The 23,537-nt window shown below is 42.8% G+C and overlaps 1 protein-coding gene across 1 annotated transcript in view; it reads right to left on the reverse strand.

Moving 5' to 3' along the window:
- LOC138283610 (dynein axonemal heavy chain 11-like) overlaps positions 1 to 23,537 on the reverse strand; it is a 2,790,563-nt gene that overhangs the window by 1,874,623 nt on the left and 892,403 nt on the right. Inside the window, exons 30-31 of the mRNA XM_069221547.1 lie at positions 19,371 to 19,595; positions 14,872 to 14,963 (exon numbers count right to left, since the gene is read on the reverse strand). Of these exons, the coding sequence (XP_069077648.1) occupies positions 14,872 to 14,963; positions 19,371 to 19,595 (317 nt within the window). The remainder of the gene's footprint in view (positions 1 to 14,871; positions 14,964 to 19,370; positions 19,596 to 23,537) is intronic.

The following is a 23,537-nucleotide window of genomic DNA, read 5'->3' on the forward strand; positions in this document are numbered from 1 at the left end:
TTTCCATTTGGAATTGCGATTCACATGAAAGTGCAAATTAGGAAATCACAATGCCAAACATTTGTACATGTGGCCCTAAATTATGTGTAAACAATCTGGCAATGTTAGACTCAGCCAATTGAAAGTGCTCTTCATCACCATCAATTTGATTATTACATTCTATCAAAGTATTTCGAAACAAGTTGCAAAATTGGATAAGAAAAACCTGGAGACATGACAAAAAGACCTTTGACATTGATAGCTTAGAGACTGGCCATGGCACTTGATATTTACATTACAAAATTACAAAATTTATATTTAAAGAGCATATTATGTAATCCCAAATAATTTATGCTACTCATGCAAACATATTTTATTCTAAATATTTATGGAAATAATTTATACATATTTATTTTAAATGTAGAACTAAATAAAAACATTCTACTACACTATTAACTTACTTTTGAATGAACTCTTTAATTTAAATATAGTCAATTAAATCAATTAAATAATGTTATTTTCTGAAGTATAAATCAAAAAAATATTCTCACCAGTTAGACCTGTCAGCCTTAGGGTGGTATTTCCCCAAACCTTCTGCCTACACTCCTCCTATTTTTTTGCTGAATTTGTTTTTGTTGCCCTTAGGACTATGTGCACGGTACCAGTGCCAACGAGTGCTAAAGTACTTGTGCTCACTTACTAAAACATGGTAAAATTGGCTTACACCTGATTAGTATATTTTATTTACTTATAAGTCCCTCGTAAAGTAGCATACCATATACCCAGGGTTGGTAAATTAAATGCTACTTGTGGGCCAGGAGCATTTATTTTGCCACCCACTTAAGTAGCCCCCTAAAACAGGTCCCAGGCCTGCCATTGCAGCCTGTGAGTTGTTTTAAACTGTCAATGTGACGTGGCAAAATAACCCTTTTGCCAGACCTAAAACTCCCTTTTTAATACATATGTCACCTCAACGTATCCCTAAACAGTCCATAGGGCAGGGTGCATTGTATTTAAAAAGTTGGACATGTATTTTAAAATTTTACATGTCCTTTTATAGAAAAACTCACAAGTCTATGAGGCCTACCTCTCCCAAATCATAACACTGGGTTACCTTATTACATTTAATGGGTGCTAACTTTTGTTTGAGAGCAGGTAGAAGTGTACTATGTGGTGTCTAAGGAATTGGGATTTAAAATGCTTTCTATTTATAAATTCAGATTTTAAGTCACAATTCTGAACATGCCACTTTTAGAAAGTTGGCATTTCCTTGTCCTAATCATTTGGTGCCTTCAGTCTGCATCATGGGTCACATGACTAGGTGTAACTGGTAGTTGGTCTATGTGTATTGCTCCTAGACAGTGAGACAAAGAAGGTGTTGGCAGGAACGGCCATCTCTGACTTGATGAAGGGGCGGAGTTAACACCAACCACAATTGCACATCACAAGGCCCTGCCTGGGTACACTGCCAAAGGGTTTAACACTAGTCTATTGTGACCCCATATAAGCTGCGGCTAGGGCAGGGAGGCAGGAAATTCCAGGCACCTTCGTGGGGGGGAGGGGAGCAACCTTTCCCACTTCAATGTGGGCACCAATATAAATAATGGACCCTCAGACCCAACTCTTCAGTACATCTCTGGTCTTGTGGAAGACTCAGAAGGACTACTGTGCTGCTCTGCAAGAGGGACTGCTGCTATGCTGGTCTGCTGCCTGAGTGAAGGACTATACCTGCATCTTGAACTCAGGACCACCTGAATGACTCCAAGGGCTAGTTGGCTGGCCTCCTGATAAGAGCCTCAGGGACAGAAAAGGGTCTACCCACCTTAAACCCATCACCTGGATGCAGTCTGCTGTGAGTCCTACCCCCCAAGTAGTGCCACCCCAGTTCTGGACTCTTGGAAGTGGGTCTGAAGGTGCTTCACCAGCCTAACTGTGGTCCTGTGAGTAAAACAAATGCAGTGCAATGCATTTCTATGCAGCTGCTTTAGAACTGCTGCAGAGCAACACATCCCTGATGCTGAACCTTGCATTTCAGCTTGCATTCTTCACAGAATCACCACTGCGTGGCACATCTTCAATGCATGCTTTTGCATAGCAAGTCTCTTGGCAACACCATCATCGACAATGATGCAGGACTCTGCACTGCAGTTCTGCAGTTTCTTTGGAACTGCAGCCCTGCAGACTCTTCGATGTGTGATGCATCTTCGACACAGGACTTTGCATTGCAAGCCTCTCATCAACAGCATCCTCAATGATGACACAGGACTTTGTGGGGGTGTGGGGTGCTTTTTCAAGGCAGAGTCACCGGATGGATGGGTGAAGGGTGCTTTGGTTAATTCATGTGAGGGGCTGAGTGATGTAATTGCTGGAGAGCATATGTCTAGTCCTTATTTTCCAGAGCTATGCCAACACCAGGTGGAGTGTGAGTTCTCTGACCCCAGGGAACTTACACTGGAGGCAGACCTCTGGGTGAGTACCAGAGAGTCTGAAGAGGCATTTGGGGGTGTCCCAGGGAGGTCCCAGTGTAGTGGGATGGGTGAGGGACCCCCTGTCCAGTCTCTGAGGAGAGGGAATGGGGATGGGCTGAGGCCCAAGGTGCCTGAGATCCAGTCCCAGGTTCTGGAGGGTAACCTGACTGCCATCCAAAGACCCCATTTCTAACAATTCTATTATAGACTATGGAGATCATAATATGGTGGACGGGATATCTGTCATGTTTTGATGGAGTAACCCATCCGCCAAACTCTAAATCAGACCCATAGTTTAATTGCCTGAAGTTGTATATATATAATTAAACTCACTTAACATTTCCCAAAAAGAAACTGATTTTGGTCACACACTTTACACCAAGGAAAAACATATTTCCATCCAGAAAAGTCTTAAATTAACTTCTTTTTACCTGTGCCAAAAGGGTTTCCCTTTTACCAGTAAACCTGCAGCTGCACGTCAAGTTTAAATAAAAAAAAAGCAAACAAAAAAACAAGAAAGCGATAAATGACACAGAAAACATGAGAGGAAAGCCATGCTTTTAATGGATTCAGATAAGGGATTAGTAAAACGAAGAATGCACATGTTCTTTTGATGATTCCAAATGACTTTAGAAGATTAATATTAGTACTAATCTGAATTCAGTAGAAGAGCATACTTGGTTCTAAGTTATGGTAAATAAGATGCCCCAAGCATGTTAAAAGAGACAGCATTAGGGGCAGCGTGGCCAAGATGGCAACAGAGCTGGATGTTCTATAGACAACTTCCAAGCCGGCCTGCCGTAAATCCTTCTGATATTCTGGGCATCGTGGAACAGATCATGCCGCAACTACTAGCCTGACTGACTGACTTCTGGAACAGCCCTGATCGGCCGACGACACGCAGCAGGTTCCTTGTTGGCAGGTTCGAAACACTTGTGCTCTGGGGTGGAGGTGAGGCCCTGAGGCCTACGGGCAAACATAGATAGGGCTAGGTGAGGCACCCCAGTGATACCGGGGCTGCAGCACAGCCTCTCCTGCCTGAACGTGCCCAGTGGTAACCAGTGCGGAAGAGCCTGGCGGTAAGGTGGGGCCTGGCCTCAAGGCGACCGACTACAAGAGAGGTTGCCAGCATCATCTTCAGCCCATCGCAGCCCAAAGTGGGCAGAGAGAGAGAAGATTTCTCATTAAACAGACCCCACGCTGTGAAGAGGGATGGATCAGAGGGCACAAACAGAATAGATGCCTGTGGACCTGTGAGTCAGTGGTGAAGTGGCACGTGCCACTGCAACCTACAAATACCTCACTGAGAACATTAGCATATGCTCCACGGGCTTGGCTCTGATCCTCTGGCCTTGTCGCTCACTCACTAGTCCTCCTTTTCATGCTTGGTGATGGGGAGCTCGCAAATGTAAAGACTCACAACCCGCCTAAAGACTACCTAATATCATCTAGGGTCGCTTTACTGGAGGCGATCATGATGCAGCAAGTTAGCGATGCCAGATTGTGTGGCACCCTGGTGTAAAGGGCCTGGGGAACTAGTTGCTGGGTTCCTGGGTGCCAGAGAGCACACTACAATATTAAACAGTACCTGAAGACCATCTCCTTCCTCTCTATTGTGTCTCCCTCTATGATCTGGTCCCGTGTGCAGAGCACGCGGGAGAGGCCACTGCACAGGAGGGATGAAACAGCAGCTTTCACTACCTTTGGCGCTCCTGTATATGCCCAATCTCAGAAGTGTTAAGCAGGGTCAGGCATGGCTGACCAGGTCAACCCTGCTTGGCGCTTCCAAGATCAGGCACATTCAAGACTCCATGGGTCACGGAACTCCATCTCCGCGGAATTCCACAGAGTTTTTTTTCAACTCACGACCACTTTGGGCCTTTCAGATTTTTGGAGAAGAGTGCACCCTCTTGAGAGAAGCTACTGATGCTTCTCTGGAGCCCATAGGGTATTCTCTCACCTAGATTATGGCCCTCATTACAATCCTGGCAGATGGCGGTATTTTGGAGAAAGGTACTGCCAACAGGCTGGCGGTACCTCTCCCCAAACTATGACATTGGCGATTTGGCTCAAGCCAAACCGCCAATGTACCACTCCATCCACCAGGGCGGTAACAGCCACCGGGTGGGAGACTTCAGTCACTGTCCCACCCAGGGGATTATGACCTCGCCTACCGCCATGGTTTTCATGGCTTTTTCACCACCACGAAAACCATGGCATTAGGCACTATCAGTGCTAGGGAATTCCTTCCCTGACACTGATAAGGGTCTCCCCCACCCCACTCCCTAGAGTCCTCCCCATCCTCCCCCCACGACATACACGCACATTCACTCACCAACATAGACACGCATACACACACTCATACCCACATTCACCAACGCATGCATACATACATTCACACACATATCCACACACACTGACATACATACATGCACACATGCACACATGCATTCACACAACACAACATACACGCACACACCCATTCATGCACACACGCATTCCACACGCCACACACCTGCATGCACGCACACACAAACATACACCCACCCCCCCACACACACACAACACCCTCCATCCCCCTCCCCTGTCGGAGCACCCGACATACCTGCTTGCAGGGGGTCCTCCGGCAGGAGACGGGACGTGTCGCTGCTGCCAGCAGCAGCGTCCGCTTGTAGAACACTGCTAGGCCGTATCATGGATTATGAAACGGTCTGCGGCGGTCTACTAGCATGGTGCTGCTGTTGGCAGCAGGGCCACCTTACCTCCATCCGCCGCCATGACTGAAGCCGGAATTCCACCAGCCTTCTGGCAGAATTTCGGCTATGGTCATAATATGGTGGACGGTATGTAGCCGCGGCAAAGGTGTTTTGACGGCCGTCGCTGTGGTGGTAGGCAGTCATTAACGCCATTGACATAATGAGGCCCTATATGTTTTCCCCTGCTGAGAAGTTGGCACAATACTACAGGCTGAATACTTGGCAAAAGGCCTCTCAGACCATTCATGTCTACTGGTTAAACTGGGCCCAAAGAATAGGGGGCGGGATGGGATGGAAATTAAATGCATGGGACCTTAGAAGCCGTGGTGTAGCAATAGGACTCAGAGTAGATACAGAGCTCTACTTTAAAGAAAATGAACACTGCCCCATCCAAAGCCGTGCTCTGGGAAGCTTATAAAACACTCCTCCAAGACAGAACCCAAAACCCAATAGCACAAAAGAAGAGCAAGACACTGAGTTCCCTAGAATACATGGAGGGACAATTGTTAAAACTTGAATGAGTTGTAAAGCCAAAAGCCAACCCCATTCTCCCTAGGCAGATGGTGCTGCTACAAAACAAATATAAAGTCTGAGTACAGGAGTGGGCCAAAAATCAAATGCTAGCATCCCTACACTATTTATATGATACAGGGGATAAGGATGGGAGACTTCTGGCCTGGTTGGGACGGAAGGACACAGAAACAAGGTGGGTCCACTGAGTGAATGGCCTGGAGGGGAGTTTGTGGACTCCAATGAAGGACTTGCTGGAGCCTTTGCCAGCCATTATGAGGACCTAGATAGAGCTAGACCACTGCAGGCCTTGCTCCCAATTAGAGGACTATCTAGCATCAGTCACAACCCACATGTTAAATGGATAGATCTGAGACATGCTTTAGGCTGAGATCATACTAGAGGACGTCCGCACTGCCGTAGCGAAGATCAACTCCAACAAGTCCTGAGGACCCAATGGGATTTCTGTGGAGTTCTATAAACAATGCATAGATTGACTGGGTCCCCATCTCCTAAACCTGTTCAAAGGAGTTGAGGGGGAAGGAGTCCTCACACTTGACCTTCAGTGAGCAGTTATAGTAGTGATCCATAACAAAGGCAAGCCAAGGGAACACTGCAGCTCATATCGCCCAATCTTGCTACTTAATACGGAGGTGAAAATACTAGCAACAATCTTGGCCACCAGAATTATTCAGGTCATCCACCCCTTAACCCACCGTGATCAGTCAGGCTTCACGCCTGGCGGGTCCACACAGTATAATCTTAGACGCGCGCTTAATTGGCTTGAACGAAATAAAAGACTAACAGAAACCTCACACTATTCTTTCTTGAACAAACACTGGTTAAATTCAGATTCAACCCAAAATATAGAACATGGGTTAAATTGTTGGACCAGTCCCCTATTGCTACTGTAAGGGTGAATGGATCAATGCCTGCGGAATTCACCATAGGTAGGGGTATGAGACAGGGATGCCTCTTATCCCCACTTCTGTTTGTCCTTACTATGGAAATGCTGGCATGTAGGGTCCGCGATCATCCAGAGATCTGTGCCTTCACTGTCTCGGGCAGTGACACACCAGAAAACAAAATTTTGCTGTACGTGGATGATATCTTGTTGTATGTTGCCACAACCTCGCAGTTCCTACCCCTGATTCTGCACGTTTGAGGAGTACAGGAGCCATTCGGTGTACCATATTAATTGGGACAAATCAACACTCTATCTCCCGCAAACCGAGACTGAGATGCCCACTCTCCTCCGGCGAGTACTGCTCACTACCCTGGGATTTAAATACCTCAGCATATTTTTGACACTAAATGCAGATATATGCTTCAAGCGTAACCTTGGGAGAGTAATGCAAGCCTGCAGAGAAGGCATAGAGAGGTGCAGAGGACTGCTCCTGACACTCCTGGGGAGAGCAGCCATCATCAAGATGGTCTCTTTACCGAAATTACTCTACGTCCTACAGAATACATACTACTCCATCACCCTGGAAATCTTCGTAATGATTGATGGAGATATACAGACTCTTTTATTGAATGCAGGCACCCCAGAATGCCCTTAAAGCCTTGCAGCACAAATAATATAATAGTGGAATTGCTCTGCCAGATATCCGTGTTATACACGCTTACAACTGGGCATCCCCAATCAACATTAATGACTGAGGTATTCCCCCCCCACCCCCCCTTGATAATTCAACATTTAGACTGGAATGGTCGCAATGGGACACACGGACCTATTCACGCTACCTCAATGGGGGACGAGGAATGCCAGATGCTTGGCTCCTCGTGTTGCAATGGGGGCCTGGGAGAGAGCTATGAAAACCCTTGGGTGGTATGGCAGTCCCACAAAAGAAACACCATTGTAGGAGGGACACTGGCTGCCTGAACTGTGGAAGTTGCGGGGCTTTAAGGCATGGGATCTAATTGAGATCTCCAAGGTGGGAGACCTGATCAAAAGTGGCGATATTCTGCTATTTTCCTCGCTCAAGCATGATTATGACATGCATGAGAGCCAATGTCTAAAATATGCACAAATACAACATGCTTGGAGGGCCAAAAGGCTCCCTGGGTGGCCATTCCAGACTATGCCCTACTAGAGGGGCGTTATTGATGGACGAACTAGGGAAGGGAGTGATCTCTTTACCTATAAAAACCTCAACAATAACATGCCAGACACCCTAGGGGGATTCAGAGATAAATGGATGCAGAAGGTGGGAGAACCAGAGGACACTGACTCGGAGGCAGCCTAGGCAAGAAGCCATAAAATCCAGACTGCGACTGGTCCAATTCAAGATACTACACAGGGTGTGATATGACAGGCATCACCTGCATGCAAGGGGAGGACCGAAGATCCATACTGTTTGAGGTGTCTGAATACAGAGGGTCCCTTCTTCATACATTCTGGGATTGTGCCCGCGTACAGATCTACTGGACTGAAATCACGTGGCAAGTCAGTGAAGTGCTTTCCACTACCAATTCCTCCTCCTGGGGATCCCAAACTACATCAAACTTTCCAGAATCCAACTTTTATTTTGTAACTTTGACCTGGTGGTCGTCAATAGAGATCCAGCCCGATACTGGGGATGTGGAGAGTGCCCCATATTACATGAATGGAAAAGGGGCATGGTATGGCAGCTTAAAAAGTCAGGTATGCTAGCAGAGGCTGCCCCCAACAAATTTGTAAAATATAGGGCAAATGGCTAGAGTATTACTCGCTAGAACTAGATGAGTCAACAGGACATGAGATCGGGGAGTGCCTTGATGAGAGTCTGTACATACTATTATGATGTGATATGGCTCATGCTCTGGTATTCCTTTGCATTATCTAAATCATGTGAATACATAAGTGTTTGTGGGGGAGTGATGGGAGGATGAGAAAGGATGGGTTGTTAATGATTTCTGTTATTAATATGTGGACAATGGAACCATCCTTTGGAACTACTGTCCATCATTTGGCTTCTGGCCATATTTTCTCAAAAAATAATAAAAATATTCTAAAAAAAAAGAGACAGCTTTAGATTTTTGATCATTTTTATGACACGCTTATTTTTTGTGTCAGTGTACAGGTAGCTGTCACCGTTTGATTGTAATGTGACAAAAAAGACACCTAGGTTTAAAAAAGTATCAGTAGAAGTATCTCAGAAGTATCTCAGATGTGGAATTTCTCCTAAATGTGATAACGTGTTGTTCCTACAAATGCTTGATCAGGCACATTAATGAATTATCACTGATTTCTCTTTGATGTAACTAATGGACTATCCTGTTAGTTTATGTTATGTCCAACAAAAAAGTCAACTTTTTGTAAATTTAAAGTACAAAAAAATCACTTTTTTTTTCTTTTCTTTTTTCTTTTTGCCTAAGACAGGGAAACAGGCTGGACCAGCCTGAGCCAGTTCCACATATCATACACCAAGGACTCCTTTTCTGACAGAGACATCCTGGAAAGACCACTATCATACTATTTATCTCTGCCGACCAGTAACTGCGACCATACCCAGAGACGCCCACAAAATCTTCTTGAGGGCCAGCCACTACTTGGGGAAGTCAGACAATAAACTACACTTTGAAGCATGGGACGCATTGCTGTTGTGGACTATTGGGGACTTCCAGCTCCAGCCTGCATACTCCCCTGAGGAGGAGGGGCATGAAACTTTTGTGCTATTCAAGCACGCCCTGTCCCCTGCGGGATGGGACGCCGTTGCTATTGCAGACTATTAGGGAATGCCATCTCCAGTCTGCATAGCACTCTAAGGAGAAGGGGCATGTGAGACTTTTGTGCTATACAAGCACATTCTGTTCCCCACAGCACAGGATGCTGTTGCTGTTATGGACTATTGGGAACTTCCAGCTCCAGCCTGTAAAGCTCCCTGAGGAGAAGGGTAACATGAGACTTTTGTGCTATACTAGTGAGTCCTGTGCCCCGCGGCATGGAATGCTCACAGGCAAAGCCCGGGCCAACGGCAAGTAAGTCGACCCCTCTGACATCCTTGTCTATATGCCCCAAGTAAAGAATTGTATTTCATACTGCACGCCAAGAGTGGGAACTGTTTTCTTGCCCCCTCAATTAACGTGCAAACTGCCCCAATAGAGAAAGGCCTTGTTTCTTTTGGCAAGAGTGTTACGTTTTTTTTATCAGATGGTTTTGTGTTGTTGCAGAGCTTTATTGCCCCACCCGTTGTAAACCTTCAACAGGTTTGTTATGGGGAAGCGTAAGGCATGATCACCTTTGCCCAAGCCGCCACTAACTCTTCACTCAATGGGTTCATCCAATGGGCAGTGAGAATAATCAACAGGGATAGAGAATTGGCACAACAACCTCTCTCATTAACATCTGAGCTTTTTCCTGGTTTTATACGCCCCCATTGAAAAGCTCATCCTCCTCCCAATCCTCGTCCCAGGCACACTTAGAGCGACCCACAAGTCAAACAGTGGCTAATCCTTTTGATGTCACTCCTACTTCAAGCCAGGCTCAGGAAACAAGTACCCTCTCTGAGGTGGGTCCTCCGGTTAAACGCAAAAAGCATATTCTTGTTTCCAAACCTAAAGTTACAAGTTCAGGACCCTGCTCAGCTGTGCAGAATACTATTGTTAAGCAGCAACCTTGGAAATTTGACCCTGAGGTCAAAGATTCTGTGAAAGATTGTTGGGCAAACTTATTGTATCCGTCAAATCTTCCTGTCTCCATTTGAGGAGCGGTTAGAGGCCATAGAACGGATAGTGGGCACACAAACTATCCTTTCATTGCCAACACCCCACCCGGGAGGCCTAGGAACTTGGTGGTGTTTCTTCTAGACCTCATCCAGCCTTCCACTGGGCACAATACAGGTCACTGGGTGGGTCAGGTGAAAGTTCAGAGAATTGAACTGCATTTTTGCAGCCCTCACATTGTGATAATATTAACTTGTCCCTGGCTGCTTGTCCTTACGTGGTAGTAATGACTCATGTTCACCCACTGCCCTGAGATGCAACAGAATCATCCTCAGTGTTCAGAAACAATGTCTTGCACTGGCTCCACTCTAAAATAAATGTTCCCCTTCTTACTTAAACATTCATGATAGCTTAATGGTTTGCAGGGTTGGATGGTTACGCCTGCTAGAGAAAAACCTAGAAGGCGACTGCGGGATCATTATTTTCAGGTATCTAATGAACCCACAGAGCTTGTTTTCAAAGTATGGCCTAGCTAGTATGGATGAGTATGGTATAAAGTTACTATCCCTGGGTTATTTGTATCAGCATCTTCAGTATATGTCTTTGTACAATTCAAAGGGGTGTATGCCAATTCTTTTCCAAATTCCTGTGGCTAAATGATTTACGCCCCTTGCCAATCCAACTGAGAATGACTGACTGTACTTAGATAAAAGAGAGTCTGCACCTGAATCCATTTCTTCAAGGGTTCAGTTCCGCCAATGTGATCCAACTAATTACTCCTGTATTAGAGAAGCTAAAATAGCCACTATAACACTCAATTTTAATAGCCAGGCTGCAGATATTGTTATGCTTGTGAATGGACACTTGTGAAATGTTTACAAACAAAGCAAATTTCCTGTGAGAGTTGATATACTTGATGGAGGACTGGAATTTAGAGGAGAGGTGAGGACCCCTATCTTCAATGTTTGAAAACCAGATGGTTAGAACCTTAGAACTCATCCTTTTAGAGTTGACATTGTTGGCCCTAAGACAAGTCCCAATACTTACTCAACATCTGCCCAAAACCATTCAGGAACTGATTGGGCTTCCCTCAACTCGACCTCATCTTCCAGTTTTGTGTCTACTCCTGCTACTTTCATATAACAGGAATCTTATGTTAAATCTGAAACAACAGTATTAATGTACAGTTGGAATGTAGCTGGGATTAGGACAAAACTGTGGGATACTGAGTGAGGGAATTTCAATTGATGACCACAGTGTTTGCACTTTCCAAGAAACATGGGCAGTGGAAAATGTCTATATGAACGGTTTCATAAGTGTTTCTGTCCCTGCAATGAGCTCTACTGTAGGAAGGCACTTGTGTGGCATATTTATTTGGGTGAACATTACATTGAAATGTACTAAGACATAGTGGTCTTTTACTTCCCCTGTTTTACAAGGGCTTCATATAACACAATCTATCAAAGCTCCCAATTTGTTAATCAAAATCTATATCAGAAGCATAGGCACGCAGGAAGAACCATCATCCTATTGGATGAGATATTATCCACTTATTTAGCAACACATAATATTATCACTGTAGGGGATTTAAATGTAACATTTCAGCCCAATACCATAGCACATTATTTGTGCATAGATGAGGATGTGGTATGGAACATTTCAGAGCTAACATCTCCCTTTAGGAATTACTTGTCGAGGGCTGCTCTGCAAGGGTCAATATTTCACTCACCCATGGGCTACATACTTGTAATGGACATTCTACTTTGATGTAAATCCGGCTCCAACATCTTGTAGAGGTAACAACTCCAGCTCTATAGATTGTATCATCTTAGACCTGCGCATTTCAGGAACAATGGTAGTTATGATGGTCAGACCCAGAGTTGACAGTGATCAGGATCCTCTAGTTTTAACAGCATGTAATCTTATATCCTACGTAACGTTCGGAGGATTAACAGCCAGTGATAACACCTTGCCAGTGACTAATATTCATAGGGATTGTCAAGTGGAATGCATTATGCTTTTCTGAGGATGTGATTTCAAACATCCACAGCAATGTGGTTACCCACATGCAAAATGTGCTTAATAACCAGGAGTGCTCAGATTCCATCCTTGGTGAACATGCCCTCCTATTCTCGAAGCTTGAACATCACTTTATGAAGAGCTTTCAGGAAGCTGCCATGACACGAAAATCCCAGAAGTGGTTCCCTGCTATTTGCAGAAAGGCAAAGGACAATCTAGTAACTACCCTAAAGCTAGGCATCAGAACTGCTATTAGGGAGTCTAGAACAGCCTTTAGGAAGATGATTACATTGGCCAAGGATCTTGAGAACAATAAATCTGGGGGGATCTTCTTGAAGTCTTATCTAAGAAGTACTCTAAAATATTTTGGAAAATAGTGAACCAAGGAGCCAAAGATTGGGTTAGTCAACCTGAGTCATTCATGCAGCCAAAGGGAATGGGAAGAACATTTTAAATCACTCTACTGTAATATTACACAGCTGACCAGCATATAGTAGCTCCCCATCTCAAAAGCTTGCCACTTAGCTTTTCCCTTGAGAAAACGTCAGCTGAAGTTTGTTCACAAATGCAGGATAAGGTCACAGAGTTGAACAGGATTCCTTCAGATATATTTTGTTCCAGTCTTTCAGTTTGGGCACCATATATCAACAGTGTCTCTAATGGTGGAACTCCCTATGTTGCTTTCATTGACTTGTGTGCCGCATTTGACCTTGTCCCAAAAGCAAAGCTGTGGGAGGTTTTAGCAGACGTGAATCTCCTGGGTAATCTGTTCAACATAACTATGTGTTTGCTTGAGGTAAATTATGATAGGATCCAGTGAGGCCCAATTGGGGAACTAATAGATAAGAGCAATGTAGGCAAGGGAGTTCACCAAGGATTAGTCTTGGCCCCCACCCTTTTTCTTTTCTTTATAAACAAATGTATTGAATACTTGTTGAATTGTGTTAATGACTCACCTTCTCTGTCAAACAAAAAGGAGCCATCTCTATTTTTTTGTTGACAACACCTTGTTAATCTCCAAAACATGTTCAGGGCCCCAGACACTTATGGGCACGTTTTTGCTCTTTTGCGATACTTACGGGCTAGAGAAAAACACTCAAAAGCCCAAGTTTAGGGTCTATTCTAAGAGGAGACTGGGAGGCACCATTAGCCTAGGCAGCACCACACTAGGGAGAGTAACCAAATTCAACTACCTGGGAATTAGACTGTTGAATTACGAGTCCTGGGAACCCCAAATCCAAAAGAGTTCTTCTATAATCATCCACTGAACTCCCACCCTAGTGAGGTTTGCCAAAAGAGCTTCATTACACCCATTTTCCCCAGTGATTCAGATTTACAATGCCCAGATTATGGTGGTCATTATGAACTCGGCGGTGTGGGCCGTCATGCCGTGGCCGGCATGGTGGCCCACATCGCCACATAATGAGCTCATGGAGGGCCGCCATAGGCGGCCCTCACTCACCGCCAGGCTGCCTCCGTCAGGCATAAAACAATACCGAGGCACTCGTTGCTGTCACATTGTAATGAAGAGTGTCTAATACCAGTTGCCAACATTGATTAATCTACCGACAATATCAAAACCCCATCAATGTCACATTGTATACACAAATTCAGCAGTGATCTAACCGAAGAAAGGCATTGACATTCATGTGATTGACAGCATAAATTCTTTTCTCATAACGTCTTGTTAATGTCTTGATTTCTTGTCACGCACTCTCCTCACAATAGAATTTAATGAGAATTAGATCCGATGAATTGATCCATGATTTTATTTTCAAATAAATATTTCATCATATCTCCACTCATGAATTTCATACCGTCCCATCCTCCTAATCAATAATTATATGTCCATTCTTCATATATTGTTCTGAAAGACAGTTCCGTATTGACCTCCTAGTCAGTAATTATTAGTCCATCATTTCCATATCGATCTCACAGCCGTATTGACCTCCTAGTCAGTAATTATTAGTCCATCATTTCCATATCGATCTCCGAGATCTCTGAGCCTGGCCTGTCATTCTACAGATGAGTCAGAAGAGCAGTTCTAATTTTTCTGTATGCCTTACCCCAGATCGAGATCAAGGTGGATTGCACCAATGTGTTGGGCTTTGGGACTGCGTGGCTGTATTAACTCCCTAAGAGTATGTACAAGTGGCACTAGGGCACTTGGGGTGTTCGTTGTGGCTAAATCTAATATGTCTGCATGGCCAATGCGGCAGAATATCATAGCCTCCATATAGAACTTAGCACTGTTACATTGTACACTGTTACATTAACTTAATCATTGATGGACTGGACTTTCCAAAAGGCCATTGATGCTTGATTATTTTAGCATTTTATGATTATAGTTTTGATTGATATTATATTGTCGATTAATGTTATTAGTTTGTCCTTTTATGATTTGAATTGCACATTATGCCATTTGCTTTTAAACTTTGTACTTTTCCATGAATTGCTAAATTTGAACTGACAAATTTGGAATTTGGACATACCTGTTTTGAAGAACTTCTAAATTTTCAAGTAGTCCCATTTGATTTGTAACTTCTATTACCTTTCTTGCTGTGACTACTCCAATCACAAGTTCCTGCAGAGTTAGAAAATGCAAGAGAGCAACTTCAGGTTCTTGTGGAACTGCACATGAAGCAAAGGTAATAAGGGAAGTCAAAACACAGATTTAACATAAGCAAGAGTAGAAGAACGAGTTGACAAAAAAGGGTGGGAGGGTTAGTGACCAGGATGAAATGATGAGGATCCAGTAGTGGAGAGTACTGAAAGAACAGAAGAAGATCTCATTATGTCAAAAACCAAATAACAACAAAGAGTCAATGAGTGGAGTAACAAAATGAAGGTTAAAAAACACATGCTACTGAATACTACAAATATTGCTCACAAGTTGATAGAAGGAAAACGCCTGGTCAATAGGCAGATGTGAATTGCTTTACAATTTGGTGAGCTGCAATATTCACAACCCACTTGTCATTGAAAGCAACATTGAGGGAGCGGCACACAGTGTTTTCCTTCATGCATTCCGTGTTTTTCCCTGCTGATGAACAATACTCTGGGGAGTCTGCCAGGCCTCAAAAGACTGTCAGCAGAACCTTCTGCTTTTTAGTCACTATGTTTGGAAGTATGTGTCATGAAAACAATTGTTTAGAACTCTTCTTACCCCACATGCACACAAAACAGGAAAACTGATATCCCAAAATAAAATCAACAAAAAAGCTAAACTGAAGGTGAGGCTTAATTGTACTATAAGACATGCTCCTTGATATGTATGTATTCACATGCAGTTAATTCCACTGTTCGTGTATGAAGAAAGCTAAAACTGATATTGATGTGTGTCACTTTGCTCCTTAGTCCTACAAGACATTTGTTTTGAAGCAATGTGAAAGACGAATAAGAAAAAAGTGACACCCATCAAATGCTTTCTCCAAAGCCAACTCTACCACTTTTGATCTACTGGTATCTACTAGACCTATTTTAGGTAGAGTGTAAGTGTTCGACCTGGTGTATACTTAAGTAAACTTATACTGTTGGCTTAAAGCGATTTTATTTGTTGGTTGCAGTGTCCTTTAAAAATTCTTGCTCGCTAGTGGTCAGTTCTGCTTTTTTCTCCCTCCTTCTTCTGTTTCAGTGCAGTGACCAACTACTGTATTGTTCTACTTTGGTTTCTTTATCTGTTGCTGTGACGGACTATTTTGGACATTTCTTTGGTGCCCCCTTTTCATTGTGAATGTTTTAGGCTGATAGTTGCCTGCGTTTTATTGCAGCATTCCATTCCTCCCACCTCCTCCCATGTTGCTGACATTTGTTTTGACTTTATTCCAGTGCTGTCCTCGTTTACCTCCAGCTCCTAAAATAAGCTTATTTTACTAAACAAACACCTGGTCATTTAGCTCACTGCTCATGAAATCCACAATATGCCCTCAATTTACATCGCAGAGAGTCTCTCTCTCCTGGGCCCCTACCTGCTAGCACCCACAACATCATACACAGGGCATTGCTTATCTCCTTTATTGGGGCCATAAATCTTCTCAGGCTGCTCTGCTAACTTCATTAGAGCTTTGTTGAAATGTGAGGCAAAAACATTTGCAAGACTTTTCATTCTGTTAACATACAAACATTGTCCTTGGCCTGAAGGTTAAAATTCCCTTTCTGTTCACATTCAATATATTTTTCACTTTGTTTGCTTTGCCAACATTGTAGACCGACTTGGCCTGCCTTCTGTATCCCTTGAACGCCTACTGCCTTTTCTTAGTGCTAAAGACATATACGCTCTTCCCATTACAAAATTCTCTGAATGCCGCCTGCTGTGTTGACACAGCTGCTGCAGAAAGGACCAAAATATACAGCAGGGTTGACCAATTATTGTGGCAAAAAAGTCCAGTTATGCATTTACAAAGCCAATATCTCCAACTCAAGTAAATGCGAGACCTACTGCATTGCAAATGCTTGTTTTAAAATACTTCCACATGGGTGGAAGACGGAGGGCACTGATAGAGCATTCTCCATCTTCCTTTGCTCTCACATAATATTAGTTGTATCAGGAGCAAGGCTGCAATGCAGGCTGGTGCTGCAGATGTCATTCACAACAGCCTTTGCAGGGGATGAAGCACTTGATAATTTGCCAGGAGCTACATGCCCTCCCTCCAACAGCTGTTGTGTTGTTTATGTGATGTTTTAAGTGATTGGCGCTGCAGCACGTGCTACACAAGTTGGTGTGCATGACTCCTGGACAACTGACATTCTGTGACGGAAGGTCCAAAAGGAAAAAAGGGGGGAACTATTCAGAGAATGTTTGATTCACCCGTACCCACTTATGATTGCTTACCAGTTAATGCCAAAATGTTTACTTTTTGATTGGCTCTGGAGAATGAACCATCCAGTATGTTCTAATTAACCATTATTGCACCTACCATCAGGCTCCCCTGCTGTAAACTACCACCCCCACTCACGATTATGGGCCTTAGCAAAAGGCGCGGTCCATAATGAGCAACTGATAATTAACAGGTGATACTGACATACAGGGAAGGGCAATAAAGCTATTTGCACCCTCTTTTACCCATGCAGTGTATTCAGATCTCTGTGGGCTAAGAGATAAAAGGCCAATGCATGCTCTGAATTTTCAATCACAAGATGCTTTCTATGATATACCTGCCAGCCCCTCTATTTCCTTACATTTAAGGGTACTGTATGCCCTAATGGACAACAGAAAAGTAGGGAAAAAACAAGCTACTGGACACTCGGTTTGACATTCCTCTTAATTGATAGGAAGGAAGATTTGACACAGTGGGACATAAAGATGAGCATGTGATAGAAGAGCTGGAGATGTGCAGGACCAATTTATGTTCACTTCCACTTTGAGCTGAATTTACTGCTAGGGGAGTGGGGAAGGGTAATGAAGCAGAGCACCTGAAAGGGACATGGAGCTGTCAGCCTCAGAATGCCCTCTTTGCAGGCCTGTAAGGGAAGCGATGGCCCAGAAATGCTCTCTTTGAGGGCCTGTAAGGGGAGCTATGCCTACAAAGAGGCTGGTGTCAACATCAGGGCAGTGCGCGCTCTACGGGCGACTGGAATGCAAAAACCCAGCACTTATGAGATAACGTAATTCATGCATTATGCTGATATGCTGTTGTTTAACCTTTTGCATTACAGAGTTTAATCCTGAAGACTTATATTCAAGGTGCTTATAAATACTGTTCATTTGCAATGTATTGCTGCAGGCTTTCAGAGTGTGTTAGGGTGTGGTCCCTTTCCAGGGCCTTCTAGAAGCTTTCTCTGCAGCATGACTGAGTGTGGTTTGTGGGCTGGGCCAGACTCTATATAAGGGAGCCAGCCAAGCTCCACGTGCTCACTATTCAGAGGTCCCGGTGCAGAGCAGCAGCAACTTCCTGAGCTCCTGTTCCAGAGGCCTACTTTGATCTTCCAGGCCTTGCCCTATATTGTATTGGCGATCCTTGATCAGGGCGGTAAGACGGAGGTCAGGCTGGGCCCCCAATCCCGTTTTCAAAGGCATTCGAGTTCTTGGGCCTAATTTTCATGTTGAGAGAATTTACTTTGTGCGAGTGAATGTGCTCTTGGTTTTTTTCTGACATTTACATGGTGCCATTTGAATCAGCAAGACGCGCGATTCATTTCTTGTGTTTAACTCTTGATATTCATTGTGCGCTACCATTTCTTGGCAGTTACATGGTGGCATTCGAATCGGCAAGACGCGCAATTCATTCCTTGTGTTTAACTCTTGATACTCATTTTGCGCAACCATTTCATGGCATTTACAAAGTGACATTCGAATCGGCAAGACGCGTGATTCATTCCTTGTGTTTAACTCTTGATACTCATTGTGCGCAACCATTTCTTGGCATTTATAAGGTGGTATTCGAATCTGCAAGACGCACGATTCATTCCCGCAATTAAAAACTTGATGTTTCAGATCGCTTGCAGTGTGCGCAATCATTTCATAGCATTAGCATATTCTTGTTGAAATCAGCAATGTGCGCAATCCATGTTTACGCATTTAAAACTAAGAGTTAAAATTCTAGATGTTACATTATATGTGCATAATAAGTCCCTTAATACAACTCCTATTGTTTTCCAGAAAAAACGTTCAGATTATGATCTTGTCCTCATGCAAAAAGACCATGTTTGATTTTTGAAAACATAATTCTAGAGGGTTCTTATGTTCCTAGTCAATGTGTAACTTTTCATTAAGAGATTCATTGAGAAGTTGTATTAATTATTCTTGATTCCTTTCCAGGTAACCAGACGTCTTGAGGCCTAGTTATTTAGTCCATGCTTAAGTTATCCATGGTTACAGTATGACAATGCTTAGAATCATAGTCTAGTAAAGATTAATGTGATATAATTACATTTTTCTCAACTAGCTCCTTCAAAAAATGTGTGCTGAATATTGTTAAGCATGCAAAATGAATTAAAATGATGAAAATATCACAAGATGCATTAGTTTAGTCATCTGTGTACTGCTATATACCTTGAAGTCCAGATCAATAATTTCAAATCTTTTGGCATCCTCTGGGAGCTGCTTTCGGATGTCTTCAGAATTGGTAAAGATACTCTGCAAATGAGCCCATGTCTGTTGTACTTCGAGCCAAATAGAAATGACCATGTCAGCAATCATCAACTTTTTCTGCCAGCTTCTGACTTCCACCAAGAAGTACTCAACATATTTACTCATCAAGATATTTTGCAACTGCACCTGAATAAACGGTCAAAATTGTAGTCTTTGAGTTAATTACCCAACTGGAGAGCACAATAAAACAAAACAGGTTTACAAGCGAAAACATATATTTACATAAAATATCCGAAAATAAATCTGAAAAATATTTTTACTAAATAACTAGGAGCCCAAATTACAAAGACCCATTTGCATACCAGGATTTGTAGTCTGCACACCATCTGGTTTGTGAAGGGGTGCACAATTTGCGATGTGAACTTTGTATTAATAAGTCGCATTACAAACTGCACATTTGCAGAGGTGACAACTTGCCCCTCCCCCATGAATATTCATTTGGTAGGTTATTTTGATTTCCCTGTGAATGGATGAGAACGGAGTCATGGTGACTTGCCAGGGACAACTAACCACCATTCTTGCATTTGCTTTCCCAAACAGGAAACGTTTTATTTTTAACACAGCTCATGTTCAGTAAAGGGCTGGTTGCTGCTTTAACATTTTAAAGCTTCCTCTATGGGAACGCATCAGAGGGAGCATGGGGTGATGCCCACACTACTGCTGGTTCCCCTCAAGGATGCCTTACATGATTCCCAAAGAGGAAGCTATCCCACAACTACAAAGATTCCTGATCAGTGGTTTGCATTTGCAGTTAATCATAGAGTTTGATACAAGAGGACCAAAGTTTTTCTTATTATATTCTTAGAGAGATATAGTGAAAAAATATGAGGTTACCTTTATTTTGATCCTGCACTCCCAGTTCTGCTCCTATAGCCAACGTCTCTACATTGCTTGAGGATCTTAAATTTAACTGAAGCTGTGTTCACCCAGCAAGATACCTGTATAAACCTCATCGAAGCATGCAGACATGCAACTCCTGCACTCTTGGAGGCACCCAACCTCAATTTCCTTTCAGAGCTAGCAGCATGGATGGACCTGGTAATGATGAATAGAGCCTGAAAGTGAGTGTTGGTAACTGCTGAAAACTTTGGATTAACAGTAGAGCTAGCTCTATGTTACCTGTCTGTCATCTCTACCACATAATGAAATGGACTGCCATGAAAGTTTCACCAAAAGTGTTTGAAAGAACATAAATAAAAGTTCAGGTCAAACTGAGCATCACAGACGATGACAATACACATTTAAATGTATTAAAGATACAAAAAGTAGAGTGTCCTCCCAAACCTTCCATGAAAGCAGCAGGCTACGTTTTGCGATGTGATGGTGGTGGTGGGGGGAATGCTATAGTCCAAAGGAAAAGGGGGCTTTGAGTCGTCTGTTGAGAAATTTCCATTGAGGGTGTGCTCTGTGATAGAGTAATGTCTTGAATACTGAAATGTATGAGAGATCAGCAGGTGCAAAAAACAGTTTGCACAATCCAGAAAAGCTCTCGAGGTTTATTAATTGTATAAACTTTCTCGATAAAAATTCTTAGTATTATAGCCTGGTTTCTTGTTCAGGATGGGTGATGTTTTCACGTCTTTGAATGAGGGGGAGAGCAAGAGACATGCCAGAAAGAAACAGAACTAGGCAGAGAATAAAGCAGTACACTGTGCCCATGCTTTGTAAATATGTGATAGAGATGCCAGACATAGACCACACACTTCTTGTTCGTAAGAATGTCTGTTGAGGTTTGCAGCTTTTTTGTACAGTTTCTCTTGTTTGGAGACCTGATGCTGTACTCCAAAATTGGTAGATAACTCTTAGCCACTCCGCAGGTGTACCGTGGAATCAAAATTTCACTTTAGACTAAGACCCAATAACCACAAAGAGAAGGAACAGAACAAAACTAGAGACTAAGGGCCACATGTACGAACACTTTTTCCCATAGACACAGAATGGGTAAAAACCTTTGCTACATCTGGCCCTAAGGGGGTTATTTAGAGTTTGACAGTCAGGTAACTTTGCTGGTGTCCACCCTATCTATTTAGAGTCGGGTGGATAGTCATGTTTCCTCTAGTGGTTCCCTCACTATTTCTGCCGGTGGAAACCATACACGATAGCCCTATGGATTTGGGTCATCAGACTCTCTGCCCTATTTAAAAAGGTCTGCCTGACATACGTTTGTTTTGCTATGTGGGGAACGTCTGCTGACCACAAATATAGGAAAAGAGAAAAGAGAAATGACACAACATTGCCAGAATGTCAGGGTTGTTAGAATTTTGTTTTACAAAAATAAACTCCAACCTTAGGTTTGAAATATGGCAACCGCTCAGCAAACTTTTAAAGCCTTCAGAAGAGTCAACAGATCAATGACAAAAGTGAAAGGTTTACAAAGATCTTTTGTAGATAATGGTCCAACAAGCACTAGTAAACTAGAATTTCCGAATCAAAATAACTCTTCAAGGTCATCGTAGTTGCACATTTTGACTGCAAGTATTCTTACTGTGTTACAATTAAAGGTAGCCAACCTTATAGATCAGTATTTCTGGTGCTAGTTTATTAAATATCCTGTTTGATCACATGTTGAGAAGCAATTTTGACAATAAGGGCATTCTTAACACTGTTCAATAAATTATTCTCTCCACTGTTTTACTAAATTGCTGCAACCAATTATGGTTCCAAGCAGTTTTTCTTTCAAATGTTTAAATGATGTAGGGTTGCCTTGTTTCTTGGTCATTTTAAGAACCCAATTAAATTGTTAGTATTTATAATTTACCCAAAACTAATCAGAACCCACCCAGGTCCCACCTCGTTAATAGGAGTTGGGCAAGTCTCACACCTCTAAGCTATAGTACAAAATCACACCCTAGGTTGCATGTTACACTAAAACTCCGTGCTTTCCGCATTTTCTAGCCAACACACATAGGGCATGCCATGCGGTGGGCTGACTTAATGCATACCCAGCTGAGCTTAACTGCTTATTTAATTGACTTTCCAGTTGGCACAGTCATGTTTCACACTGTTAAGGCAGGCCTTTAGCTGATGAATAATCACACACCCACATGCTCATAATTGCTGTTTTAAAATGTATTTATGTTTTAGCTCTCAAAGTGTCTATATTAAATTAATGAAACCTTAAATCATGACGTTTCATATAAAAAAAATATAATTCGTGCACCTAGGCTAAATTTCTACAAATCAGACAATAGCATCCTTTGATTTCATGATTTAAAGTGCAGAACTTCCAGCAAGCAACTCTTGTCCTTAAAATTTAGTACAGTATGAAAATGCCGAGTCTACAATCGACTAAGAAATATTTTTCTTACATTTTTCAGATTTTTTAGGCGATTCATACAAAAAAAAGTGCTCAACATAACGTAAAAGGTGTGTGACCGGGAAGTCGGTCTGTTGTTTTATAATTATTTAATTACTCATTTGCAAACTGCCATTTTGAGTGACCCGCAGGCTTTTTCCATGCCCATGTTACTTTATTGTGCGTGATGTCTGTCCTCGTTTTCATGCCTAGCACTGCAAAGCAAGAATTGTTAACTAGCTCAGCGTCTGAAAGCTCTGCTGCTGTAACTATCTCTAATGTATTTTTTGTTTGCTTTTGTCCTGAGAAACTCAGCCACATGTGATACTGTTTATTTCAGTTTCTGCACGTGCTAGATTTTTGGTTTGTTTTCGATAAATAAACATGCTCTAGTCTTCAATTGGGCTACGAAAGATATGTTTTCAAATTGGCAACAGCAGAAAACTGAGTAGTCTTTGCCTAAAAAACATTTTCACATTTCTTGGGTCAGACGTTTGAACTCATAGTCGTTCATCGTCTCCATGCATGGGTTTCCTTCTTGTGCACAGATTAAATCATCACCGCTTCTTTACAGATGACCTCAGGTCGAACATTCATGCTAAATCACTTTTTTGATACACAAAACTTGACAAGCTTAAATATACATTGCAATGAGTTTGCTACCTTTGGATCTATCGCGGGGCGTTTCTTTGAAAAGTAAAGCCTGTCAAGGAATACGTCCTTCTAAATAACGCAGCAAAGTGTACATGTAATTTGCGTTGCTGTGGTATCAT

This window comes from Pleurodeles waltl, chromosome 3_1 (genome assembly GCF_031143425.1).
Source record: "Pleurodeles waltl isolate 20211129_DDA chromosome 3_1, aPleWal1.hap1.20221129, whole genome shotgun sequence".
In the NCBI taxonomy this organism is placed as follows: domain Eukaryota; kingdom Metazoa; phylum Chordata; class Amphibia; order Caudata; family Salamandridae; genus Pleurodeles; species Pleurodeles waltl.